Source organism: Oncorhynchus clarkii, chromosome 1 (assembly GCF_045791955.1).
Source record: "Oncorhynchus clarkii lewisi isolate Uvic-CL-2024 chromosome 1, UVic_Ocla_1.0, whole genome shotgun sequence".
NCBI classification, from domain to species: domain Eukaryota; kingdom Metazoa; phylum Chordata; class Actinopteri; order Salmoniformes; family Salmonidae; genus Oncorhynchus; species Oncorhynchus clarkii.
In genome coordinates this window covers 91,552,426-91,566,287 of record NC_092147.1, presented here as the reverse complement: position 1 = coordinate 91,566,287, position 13,862 = coordinate 91,552,426, and the positions used below count along the sequence as shown (strand labels likewise).

Sequence of the window (13,862 nt, the reverse complement as noted above, 5' to 3'; positions counted from 1 at the left end):
GGGCTTCGACGGTGGATATTGCTTGTCCGCCTGCTGCTAACTGTAGCAGACTTGTAACTACGTGTGCATGTCACACATGGAGAGTCGAATGCAGAACTCTTCAGGCTTGTAACTACGTGTGCATGTCACACATGGAGAGTCGAATGCAGAACTCTTCAGGCTTGTAACTACGTGTGCATGTCACACATGGAGAGTCGAATGCAGAACTCTTCAGGCTTGTAACTAACTACGTGTGCATGTCACACATGGAGAGTCGAATGCAGAACTCTTCAGGCTTGTAACTAACTACGTGTGCATGTCACACATGGAGAGTCGAACGCAGAACTCTTCAGGCTTGTAACTAACTACGTGTGCATGTCACACATGGAGAGTCGAACGCAGAACTCTTCATTGAGACGATGCTGAAACATCAATCCATGGGTGAGTGACACGTTTTCATTCTATGGTGTGAAATAGGCTTTCAGAAGAGACTCCTGAGGTGCTGACCTGTTGCACCCTCTACAACCACTGTGATTATTATTATCTGACCCTGCTGGTCATCTATGAACATTTGAACATCTTGGCCATGTGCTGTTATAATCTCCACCCGGCACAGCCAGAAGAGTACTGGCCACCCCTCATAGCCTGGTTCCACTCTAGGTTTCTTCCTAGGTTTTGGCCTTTCTAGGGTGTTTTTCCTAGCCACCGTGCTTCTACATCTGCATTGCTTCCTGTTTGGGGTTTTAGGCTGGGTTTCTGTACAGCACTTTGAAATATCAGCCGATGTAAGAAGGGCTTTATAAATACATTTGATTGATTTTATATTGTTTTCTTCCTCAAATGAAGGGGATGATGACGCAATCTTTGCGAGAAGGAGGGAATCTGATTTAGCTCAGACACTTCATTCAGGATAAATGGAGCTAGCCCTAAGTTAGCCTGCCCTGGAGCAGGTTAGTTCTGAATGCAGGATAGTGGAGTTAGCCCTGAGTTAGCCTTCCCTGGAGCAGGTTAGCCCTGAGTTAGCCTGCCCTGGAGAAGGTTAGTTCTGAATGCAGGATAGTGGAGTTAGCACTGAGTTAGCCTGCCCTGGAGCAGGTTAGTTCTGAATGCAGGATAGTGGAGTTAGCCCTGAGTACGCCTGCCCTGGAGCAGGTTAGTTCTGAATGCAGGATAGTGGAGTTAGCCCTGAGTTAGTCTGCCCTGGAGCAGGTTAGTTCTGAATGCAGGATAGTGGAGTTAGCCTGCCCTGGAGCAGGTTAGTTCTGAATGCAGGATAGTGGAGTTAGCCCTGAGTTAGCCTGCCCTGGAGCAGGTTAGTTCTGAATGCAGGATAGTGGAGTTAGCCCTGAGTTAGCCTGCCCTGGAGCAGGTTAGTTCTGAATGCAAGATAGTGGAGTTAGCCCTGAGTTAGCCTGCCCTGGAGCAGGTTAGCCCTGAGTTAGCCTGCCCTGGAGCAGGTTAGTTCTGAATGCATGATAGTGGAGTTAGCCTTGAGTTAGCCTGCCCTGGAGCAGGTTAGCCCTGAGTTAGCCTGCCCTGGAGCAGGTTAGTTCTGAATGCATGATAATGGAGTTAGCCCTGAGTTAGCCTGCCCTGGAGCAGGTTAGTTCTGAATGCAGGATAGTGGAGTTAGCCCTGAGTTAGCCTGCCCTGGAGCAGGTTAGTTCTGAATGCAGGATAGTGGAGTTAGCCCTGAGTTAGCCTGCCCTGGAGCAGGTTAGCCCTGAGTTAGCCTGCCCTGGAGCAGGTTAGTTCTGAGTTACCTGGCTAACTCCTTAAACCTGATTCCTAGGATAGCCCTGTGGTCAGAGTGCAGATAAAGGACTAGTGATTGGTGCGCTGTCTGTGTGGTACCTTGGACTCGACATCTGCGTTGTGGTCGATCTGGAGCAGCAGGGCAGCAGCCTTGGTGTCGTCCTTCCGCGCGGCGATGTGGAGCGCCGGGAGCCGAACCTTTCCTTTAGTGTCATTCTCCAGGAGCAGAGAGACCACCTGTTCATGTCCCTGCTGCAACGCCACTATATATACTAAACCATACTGCAACACCACCGCCAGGGGCGTGAAGCCATCCTACAGTAGAGATAACAGTCACTATATATACTATACCATACTGCAACACCACCGCCAGGGGGTGAAGCCATCCTACAGTAGAGATAACAGTCACTATATATACTATACCATACTGCAACAACACCGCCAGGGGGTGAAGCCATCCTACAGTAGAGATAACAGTCACTATATATACTATACCATACTGCAACAACACCGCCAGGGGCGTGAAGCCATCCTACAGTAGAGATAACAGTCACTATATATACTATACCATACTGCAACACCACTGCCAGGGGGTGAAGCCATCCTACAGGAGAGATAACAGTCACTATATATACTATACCATACTGCAACAACACCGCCAGGGGCGTGAAGCCATCCTACAGGAGAGATAACAGTCACTATATATTCTATACCATACTGCAACAACACCGCCAGGGGCGTGAAGCCATCCTACAGGAGAGATAACAGTCACTATATATACTATACCATACTGCAACACCACCGCCAGGGGGTGAAGCCATCCTACAGTAGAGATAACAGTCACTATATATACTATACCATACTGCAACACCACCGCCAGGGGGTGAAGCCATCCTACAGTAGAGATAACAGTCACTATATATACTATACCATACTGCAACACCACCGCCAGGGGGTGAAGCCATCCTACAGTAGAGATAACAGTCACTATATATACTATACCATACTGCAACAACACCGCCAGGGGCGTGAAGGCATCCTACAGTAGAGATAACAGTCACTATATATACTATACCATACTGCAACAACACCGCCAGGGGGTGATGCCATCCTACAGTACAGATAACAGTCACTATATATATACTATACCATACTGCAACAACACCGCCAGGGGGTGAAGCCATCCTACAGTAGAGATAACAGTCACTATATATACTATACCATACTGCAACACCACTGCCAGGGGGTGAAGCCATCTTACAGGAGAGATAACAGTCACTATATATACTATACCATACTGCAACACCACCGCCAGGGGGTGAAGCCATCCTACAGTAGAGATAACAGTCACTATATATACTATACCATACTGCAACACCACCGCCAGGGGGTGAAGCCATCCTACAGTAGAGATAACAGTCACTATATATACTATACCATACTGCAACAACACCGCCAGGGGGTGAAGCCATCCTACAGTAGAGATAACAGTCACTATATATACTATATCATACTGCAACAACACCGCCAGGGGCGTGAAGGCATCCTACAGTAGAGATAACAGTCACTATATATACTATACCATACTGCAACAACACCGCCAGGGGGTGATGCCATCCTACAGTACAGATAACAGTCACTATATATATACTATACCATACTGCAACAACACCGCCAGGGGGTGAAGCCATCCTACAGTAGAGATAACAGTCACTATATATACTATACCATACTGCAACACCACCGCCAGGGGGTGAAGCCACACCGCCAGGGGCGTGAAGCCATCCTACAGGAGAGATAACAGTCACTATATATACTATACCATACTGCAACGCCACCGCCAGGGGGTGAAGCCATCCTACAGTAGAGATAACAGTCACTATATATACTATACCATACTGCAACAACACCGCCAGGGGGTGAAGCCATCCTACAGTAGAGATAACAGTCACTATATATACTATACCATACTGCAACAACACCGCCAGGGGCGTGAAGCCATCCTACAGGAGAGATAACAGTCACTATATATACTATACCATACTGCAACAACACCGCCAGGGGGTGAAGCCATCCTACAGTAGAGATAACAGTCACTATATATATACTATACCATACTGCAACAACACCGCCAGGGGGTGAAGCCATCCTACAGTAGAGATAACAGTCACTATATATACTATACCATACTGCAATACTAACCCTGACCTCTGACCCCAACACTGTACGGTACTACCTCTTATAAGACTACCAGAACACTAGCAGCAGTGAGGGGCGTTGTCATCAGGGGCTGTTGCTGTGCAGTATCCTAACAATATTACACTGAACAAAAATAGAACCGCAACATGCAACAATGTCTACCATTTTACTGAGTGACAGATCATATGAGGAAATCAGCCAATTGAAGTAAATTCACTAGGCCCAAATCTATGGATGTCACATGACTGAGCAGGGGTGCAGCCACTTGGCAGCCAGGCCCACCCACTGCGGAGACAGGCCCACCCACCGGGGAGACAGGCCCACCCACCGGGGAGACAGGCCCACCCACTGGGGAGACAGGCCCACCCACCGGGGAGACAGGCCTACCCACTGCGGAGACAGGCCCACCCATCGGGGAGACAGGCCCACCCACTGGGGAGACAGGCCCAGCCACTGGGGAGACAGGCCCAAACAATCAGAATGAGTTTTTCCCCACAAAAGGGCTTCATTACAGACAGAAACACTCAGCACGTATGGAACATTTGTGGGATTTTTCATTTCAGCTCATGAAACATGGGAACTACACTTTACAGATTGAGTGACTGACATCCTTGTTCCTTCACTGTTTCAGTTGCCTCTCCTGCCCTCTCTAGTACCATGGCTTAAAATCACTATTATATAGTACCATGGTTTAATATCACTATTATACAGCCCCATGGTTTAATACCACTATTATATAGTACCATGGTTTAATACCACTATTATACAGTACCATAGTTTAATACCACTATTATACAGCCCCCATGCCCTGTGTAGTGAGTTAGTATGAAGAGTAGAAGGGTTATAGGGTCGGTCTAGAATACTGACCTCTGTAGCGATGCCCTGTGTGGAGCCATGGTCCAGCAGGTATCTGACCACCTTCTGATGATTCTCCTGAGCAGCCATGTACAGAGGAGTGAAGCCATTCTACAGGAGACACAAGACATACTGATTAGTCAGTAATACAGACAACACAGCCATTACAACAGTACATTATTATAGTAATACAGACGACATAGCCATTACTACAGTACATTATTATAGTAATACAGACAACACAGCCATTACTACTGTACATTATTATAGTAATACAGACAACACAGCCATTACTACTGTACATTATTATAGTAATACAGACAACACAGCCATTATCACAGTACATTATTATAGTAATACAGACAACACAGCCATTACTACAGTACATTATTATAGTAATACAGACAACACAGCCATTATCACAGTACATTATTATAGTAATACAGACAACACAGCCATTATCACAGTACATTATTATAGTAATACAGACACAATACAGCCATTATCACAGTACATTATTATAGTAATACAGACAACACAGCCATTACAACAGTACATTATTATAGTAATACAGACAACACAGCCATTACAACAGTACATTATTATAGTAATACAGACACAATACAGCCATTATCACAGTACATTATTATAGTAATACAGACAACACAGCCATTACTACAGTACATTATTATAGTAATACAGACAACACAGCCATTACTACTGTACATTATTATAGTAATACAGACAATACAGCCATTATCACAGTACATTATTATAGTAATACAGACAACACAGCCATTATCACAGTACATTATTATAGTAATACAAACAACACAGCCATTATCACAGTACATTATTATAGTAATACAGACACAATACAGCCATTATCACAGTACATTATTATAGTAATACAGACAACACAGCCATTACAACAGTACTGCAGTTGCGACCTGGCCAACCTGGTTAAATAAAGGTGAAATAAAAAAATAAAAAATACAAACTATAACAGTACATTATTATAGTAATACAGACAATACAGCCATTATCACAGTACATTATTATAGTAATACAGACAGCACAGCCATTACAACAGTACAGTATTATAGTAATACAGACAATACAGCCATTATTATTATTATTATTATCGAAATGGTCGGTGATCTGTTAATTAACTTGGCTATCGAAGATTTTAGAAATGCTGGGTAGGATGGATATACAGTGGGGAGATTAGATGTCGTTACAGTTGTCAGAAAAGTCCGGCGCCGACAGAGATGGCCGCCTCGCTTCGCATTCCTAGGAAACTATGCAGTTTTTTGTTTTTTACGTGTTATTTCTTACATTGGTACCCCAGGTCATCTTAGGATTCCTTACATACAGTCGAGAAGAACTACTGAATATAAGAGCAGCGTCAACTCAACATCAGTACGACCAAGAATATGACTTACCCGGAGCGGATCCTGTGTTCTGCCTTTCACCCAGGACAACGGAATAGATCCCAGCCTGCGACCCAAAACAACGACGTTGTAAAAGAGGCAAACGAAGCGGTCTTCTGGTCAGGCTCCGGAGACGGGCACATCGTGCGCCACTCCCTAGCATACTACTCGCCAATGTCCAGTCTCTTGACAACAAGGTTGATGAAATCCGAGCAAGGGTAGCATTCCGGAGGGACATCAGGGACTGTAACGTTCTTTGCTTCACGGAAACATGGCTCACTCGAGAGACGCTATCGGAGTCGGTGCAGCCAGCTGGTTTCTCCACGAATCGCGCCGACAGAAACAAACATCTTTCTGGTAAGAAGAGGGGCGGGGGCGTATGCTTTATGGTTAACGAGACGTGGTGTGATCATAACAACATACAGGAACTCAAGTCCTTCTGTTCACCTGATTTAGAATTCCTCACAATCAAATGTCGACCGCATTATCTACCAAGGGAATTCTCTTCGATTATAATCACAGCCGTATATATTCCCCCGCAAGCAGACACATCGATGGCTCTGAACGAACTTTATTTGACTCTTTGAAAACTGGAATCCATATATCCTGAGGCTGCATTCATTGTAGCTGGGGATTTTAACAAGGTTAATCTGAAAACAAGACTCCCTAAATTGTACCAGCATATCGATTGCGCAACCAGGGCTGGTAAAACCTTGGATCATTGCTATTCTAACTTCCGCGATGCATATAAGGCCCTCCCCCGCACTCCATTCGGAAAAGCTGACCACGACTCCATTTTGTTGCTCCCTGCCTACAGACAGAAGCTAAAACAAGAAACTCCCACGCTGAGGTCTGTTCAAAGCTGGTCCGACCAATCTGATTCCACGCTCCAAGACTGCTTCCATCACGTGGACTGGGAAATGTTTCGTATTGCGTCAGACAACAACATTGACGAATACGCTGATTTGGTGAGCGAGGTCATTAGAGCGTGCGTTGAAGATGTCGTTCCCATAGCAACGATTAAACATTCCCAAACCAGAAACCGTGGATTGATGGCAGCATTCGCGTGAAACTGAAAGCGCAAACCACTGCTTTTAATCAGGGCAAGGTGACCGGAAACATGACCGAATACAAACAGTGTAGCTATTCCCTCCGCAAGGCAATCAAACAAGCTAAGCGGATCACGGATTACAAAAAGAAAACCAGCCCAGTCACGGACCAGGATGCCTTGCTCCCAGGCAGACTAAATAACTTTTTTTGCCCGCTTTGAGGACAATACAGTGCCACTGACACGGCCCGCAACCAAAACATGTGGACTCTCCTTCACTGCAGCCGAGGTGAGTAAAACATTTAAACGTGTTAACCCTCGCAAGGCTGCAGGCCCAGACGGCATCCCCAGCCGCGCCCTCAGAGCATGCGCAGACCAGCTGGCTGGTGTGTTTAAGGACATATTCAATCGATCCCTATCTCAGTCTGCTGTTCCCACATGCTTCAAGAGGGCCACCACTGTTCCTGTTCCCAAGAAAGCTAAGGTAACTGAGTTAAACGACTATCGCCCCATAGCACTCACCTCCGTCATCATGAAGTGCTTTGAGAGACTAGTCAAGGACCATATCACCTCCACCCTACCTGACACCCTAGACCCATTCCAATTTGCTTAACGCCCAAATAGGTCCACAGACGATGCAATCTCAACCACACTGCACACTGCCCTAACCCATCTGGACAAGAGGAATACCTATGTGAGAATGCTGTTCATCGACTACAGCTCAGCATTTAACACCATAGTACCCTCCAAACTCGTCATCAAGCTCGAGACCCTGGGTCTCGACCCCGCCCTGTGCAACTGGGTACTGGACTTCCTGACGGGCCGCACCCAGGTGGTGAGGGTAGGTAACAACATCTCCACCCCGCTGATCCTCAACACTGGGGCCCCACAAGGGTGCGTTCTGAGCCCTCTCCTGTACTCCCTGTTCACCCACGACTGCGTGGCCACGCACGCCTCCAACTCAATCATCAAGGTTGCGGACGACACAACAGTGGTAGGCTTGATTACCAACAACGACGAGACGGCCTACAGGGAGGAAGTGAGGGCCCTCGGAGTGTGGTGTCAGGAAAATAACCTCACACTCAACGTCAACAAAACTAAGGAGATGATTGTGGACTTCAGGAAACAGCAGAGGGAACACCCCCCTATCCACATCGATGGAACAGTAGTGGAGAGGGTAGTAAGTTTTAAGTTCCTTGGCGTACACATCACAGACAAACTGAATTGGTCCACCCACACAGACAGCATCGTGAAGAAGGCGCAGCAGCGCCTCTTCAACCTCAGGAGGCTGAAGAAATTTGGCTTGTCACCAAAAGCACTCACAGACTTCTACAGATGCACAATCGAGAGCATCCTGTCGGGCTGCTCCGCCCACAACCGTAAGGCTCTCCAGAGGGTAGTGAGGTCTGCACAACGCATCACTGGGGGCAAACTACCTGCCCTCCAGGACACCTACACCACTCAATGTCACAGGAAGGCCATAAAGATCATCAAGGACAACAACCACCCGAGCCACTGTCTGTTCACCCCGCTATCATCCAGAAGGCGAGGTCAGTACAGGTGCATCAAAGCGGGGACCGAGAGACTGAAAAACAGCTTCTATCTCAAGGCCATCAGACTGTTAAACAGCCACCACTAACATCGAGTGGCTGCTGCCAACACACTGACTCAACTCCAGCCACTTTAATAATGGGAATTGATGGGAATTGATGTAAAATATATCACTAGCCACTTTAAACAATGCTACTTAATATAATGTTTACATACCCTACATTATTTATCTCATATGTATACGTATATACTGTACTCTATATCATCTACTGCATCTTTATGTAATACATGTATCACTAGCCACTTTAAACTATGCCACTTTGTTTACATACTCATCTCATATGTATATACTGTACTCGATACCATCTACTGCATCTTGCCTATGCCGCTCTGTACCATTACTCATTCATATATCTTATGTACATATTCTTTATCCCTTTACACTTGTGTGTATAAGGTAGTAGTTTTGGAATTGTTAGCTAGATTACTCGTTGGTTATTACTGCATTGTCGGAACTAGAAGCACAAGCATTTCGCTACACTCGCATTAACATCTGCTTACCATGTGTATGTGACAAATAAAATTTGATTTGATTTGATTTGACATGTATTTCATACACTGCCGATTTTTAAGTAATTCATTTGCATTTTATTGCATGACATAAGTATTTGATCATCTACCAACCAGTAAGAATTCCGGCTCTCACAGACATATTCGTTTTTCATTAAGAAGCCCTCCTGTTCTCCACTCATTACCTGTATTAACTGCACCTGTTTGGACTCGTTACCTGTATAAAAGACACCTGTCCACACACTCAATCAAACAGACTCCAACCTCTCCACAATTGCCAAGACCAGCGAGCTATGTAAGGACGTCAGGGATAAAATTGTAGATCTGCACAAGGCTGGGATGGGCTACAGGACAATAGGCAAGCAGCGTGGTGAGAAGGCAACAACTGTTGGCGCAATTATTAGAAAATGGAAGAAGTTCAAGATGATGGTCAATCACCCTCGGTCTGGGGCTCCATGCAAGATCTCACCTCGTGGGGCATCAATGATTGAGTCCGACCGAGGGTGGCTTCCCTTCCCGGTCGGGTGGCGCTCGGCGGTAATCGTCACCGGCCTATTAGCTGCCACTGATTGTCTTTCCTCCCCCTCCTTGTATGTTGATTGGTAGCACCTGTTTGTGATGATTAGTTGGGCTTCTTTAGACAGCCGGCCCGCCTGTTTGTTGTGCGGGATTAATCATTGTAACCTTCGGCTCTGTAGTAGAGGAACGTGTTAGTTCCTGGTCGTGCATTTTTCAGTTGTACATTTTTCATTCCCCGTGTCTGGGGCCGTTATTATTGTGAGCACCCTGTGGTGCGTTGGTGCAATTAAAGAGCACAGCATTGCACTCTCTGTCTCCTGCGTTTGACTCCACACCCACGACACCCGGAGCATTACAGAATCCCGCACCTAAAGATTGAATGGAGTCAGCAGGAGCAGCAGCCAACCCTCTACAATCGATGGAGGAACGGGTTCTCCACCACACCACCGTCCTCCATCGGATCGGATCCGCGATGGATCAAGTAATGGAGAGAATGGACCGATGGGAGAGGAGTGGTCTCCTCTCTCCACCTTCGGCACCCCCGGCTCCGGACTCCCCATCTCCCGACTCCAGCACCCTCCGTCTGACGCTACCAAGGGCTTATGATGGAGCGGCGGCGGGTTGCCAGGGGTTTTTGCTTCAGCTGGAGCTATACCTGGCCACCGTCAGACCCACTCCCTCGGGAGCGGAGAGGGTGAGTGTCCTCATCTCCTGCCTCACGGGTCGTGCTCTGGAGGGGGCGAATGCAGTCTGGAATGGCCCATACTCAGCGCGGGAGCACTACCCAGAGTTTTCCCGCCACTTCCGTGCCGTGTTTGATCACCCTCCAGACGTCCGAGCGGTGGGAGAATGACTATTTCATCTCAGGCAGGAGAGGAGGCGCGCCCAGGATTACGCGCTGGAGTTCCGGACCTTGGCAGCAGGATCTGGGTGGAACGACAGGGCCCTTATTGACCACTACAGGTGTAGTCTCCGGGAGGACGTCCGCAGGGAGTTAGCGTGTCGGGACACCGCTCTGTCACTGGATGAGCTGATTGACATGTCCATTCGACTGGACAATCTGCTGGCTGCCCGCGGGCGTTCGGAGAGGGTCCTGTGCGTTCCACCACCCAGCCCCTCCGCTCCCATTCCGATGGAGTTGGGAGGGGCTGTGCCGAGGGGTACCGGAGAAGGAGGCCTTCCCTGCACCAACTGTGGTCGGAGAGGACACACGTCTGATCGGTGCTGGGGGGGTCCGTCTGGGAGTAGAGATGGCAGGTGGAACGCTTCTCGATCACCCCAGGTGAGTCAGCATCAAACTCACCCAGAACCCCTTGTTGGCCACATGTTTGTCGTAACTTTTTTCCTTCACTTTTTTCCCTCTTCCCAGCATAGGGCACTAGTCGATTCAGGCGCAGCTGGTAACTTTATGGATCGCGGACTCGCCCTTAAGTTAGGGGTTCCGCTTGTGCCGATAGATTCTCGCTTTCCCGTGCACTCCCTAGATAGCCGGCCATTAGGGTCAGGGATGGTCAGGGAGACCACGGTCCCACTGGACATGGTGACGCAGGGGAATCATAGGGAGCGTATCAGTCTTTTTATTATTGATTCGCCTGCGTTTCCAGTGGTGCTGGGGATTCCCTGGCTGGCTCGGCACAATCCTAAAATTTCGTGGAGACAGGGGGTTCTCCAGGGGTGGTCAGAGGAGTGTTCTGGAAGGTGTTTGGGAGTTTCCATCGGTGCCACGTCGGTGGAGAGTCCAGACCAGGGTTCCACCGTGTGCATTCCCCCCGAGTATGCCGATTTGGCAGTAAAGTGAAAGCGACTAAATTACCACCTTATCGACCGGGAAGGGATTGTACGATAGATCTCCAGGTAAACGCTGCGCTTCCCAAGAGTCACGTGTACCCGTTGTCCCAGGAGGAGACGTTGACGATGGAGACATATGTCACGGAGTCGCTGGGACAGGGGTACATTCAGCCCTCCATCTCACCCGTCTCCTCGAGTTTCTTTTTTGTGAGGAAAAAGGAGGGAGGTTTGCGTCCGTGTATTGATTATAGATGTCTAAACACCATCACAGTGGGGTATAGTTACCCTCTACCTCTCAACACTACGGCGGTGGAATCATTTCACAGAGCGCAGTTCTTCACAAAACTGGATCTCAGGAGCGCGTATAGTCTGGTGCGTATTCGGAAGGGAGACGAGTGGAAAACCGCATTTAGTACCACATCAGGCCACTATGAGTACCTCGTCATGCCGTATGGGTTAAAGAATGCTCCAGCCGTCTTCCAATCCTTCGTAGACAAGATTCTCAGGGACCTGTGCGGACAGGGAGTGGTGGTTTATATCGATGACATTCTGATCTACTCGGCCACTCACACCGCGCATGTGTCTCTGGTACGTAAGGTGCTTGGTAGACCGCTGGAGCATGACCTATACGTAAAGGCTGAGAAATGCGTGTTCTCTAAAAGATCTGTCTCCTTTCTGGGTTATCGCATTTCCACCTCGGGGGTGGTGATGGAGGGCGACCGCATTAGGGCCGTGCGTAATTGGCCGACTCCGACCACGGTAAAGGAGGTGCAGCGGTTTTTGGGTTTTGCCAACTACTACCGGAGGTTTATCCGGGGTTTTGGCCAGATAGCGGCTCCCATTACCTCACTGCTGAAGGGGGGCCCGGTGCGGTTGCAGTGGTCAGCAGAGGCGGACGGAGCTTTCAACAAGTTGAAGGCGCTGTTCACCGATGCCCTCGTTTTGGCGCATCCGGACCCCTCTCTAGCATTCATAGTGGAGGTGGACGCGTCCGAGGCTGGGGTGGGTGCCGTGCTATCACAGCGCTCGGGTACGCCACCAAAACTCCGCCCCTGCGCTTTTTTCTCAAGGAAGCTCAGCCCAGCGTAGCGTAACTATGATGTGGGGGACCGGGAGTTGCTAGCGGTGGTTAGAGCTCTGAAGGTGTGGAGACACTGGCTTGAGGGAGCTAAGCACTCCTTTCTCATCTGGACCGACCACCAGAATCTGGAGTATATTCGGGCAGCTAGGAGACTTAACCCACGTCAGGCAAGGTGGGACATATTCTTCACCCGGTTCCGGTTTACATTGTCGTATAGACCAGGCTCCCAGAACGTAAAGGCTTACGACACGGAGGATGGGTCCACCGAACCTACTCCCATCCTTCCCGCCTCTAAACTGGTAGCACCAGTGGTATGGGAGGTGGACTCGGACATCGAGCGAGCGTTACGGGTGGAACCCGCGCCTCCTCAGTGTCCGGCGGGGCGTAAGTACGTGCCGTTTTGTGTTCGGGACAAACTGATTCGGTGGGCTCACGTCCTACCCTCCTCGGGTCACCCTGGGGTGACAAGGACAGTGGGGAGCCTTCGGGGGAGGTATTGGTGGCCTACTTTGGCAAAGGACGTTAAGGGTTATGTCTCCTCCTGTTCGGTGTGCGCCCAGAGTAAGGCTCCTAGGCACCTTCCTAGAGGGAAGTTACAACCCCTCCCCGTTCCACAACGGCCATGGTCACATCTACCCGTAGATTTCCTGACCGATCTTCCGCCGTCTCAGGGGAACACCACGGTTCTAGTGATTGTGGATCGGTTCTCTAAGTCCTGCCGTCTCCTCCTGTTGCCCGGTATCCCTACAGCCCTACAGACTGTGGAGGCATTATTCACCCATGTCTTTCGGCACTACGGGGTGCCGGAGGACATCGTTTCTGATCGGGGCCCCCAATTCACGTCCCGGGTCTGGAGGGCCTTCATGGAACGTTTGGGGGTCTCTGTCAGCCTGACCTCCGGTTATCACCCCGAGAGTAATATGCAGGTGGAGAGAGTGAACCAGGAGGTGGGTAGGTTTCTGCGGTCATATTGCCAGGATCGGCCAAGGGAGTGGGCACGATACATTCCCTGGGCGGAAATGGCCCAGAACTCACTACGCCACTCCTCTACTAACGTGTCCCGTTTTCAGTGTGTGTTGGGGTA

General features: G+C 48.9%; 1 protein-coding gene across 1 annotated transcript in view; it reads right to left on the bottom strand.

Moving 5' to 3' along the window:
- LOC139413898 (ankyrin-3-like) overlaps positions 1-13,862 on the bottom strand; it is a 198,555-nt gene that overhangs the window by 159,300 nt on the left and 25,393 nt on the right. The window contains exons 6-7 of the mRNA XM_071161745.1: positions 4,801-4,899; positions 1,834-2,049 (exon numbers count right to left, since the gene is read on the bottom strand). Coding sequence (XP_071017846.1) covers positions 1,834-2,049; positions 4,801-4,899 — 315 coding nt within the window. The remainder of the gene's footprint in view (positions 1-1,833; positions 2,050-4,800; positions 4,900-13,862) is intronic.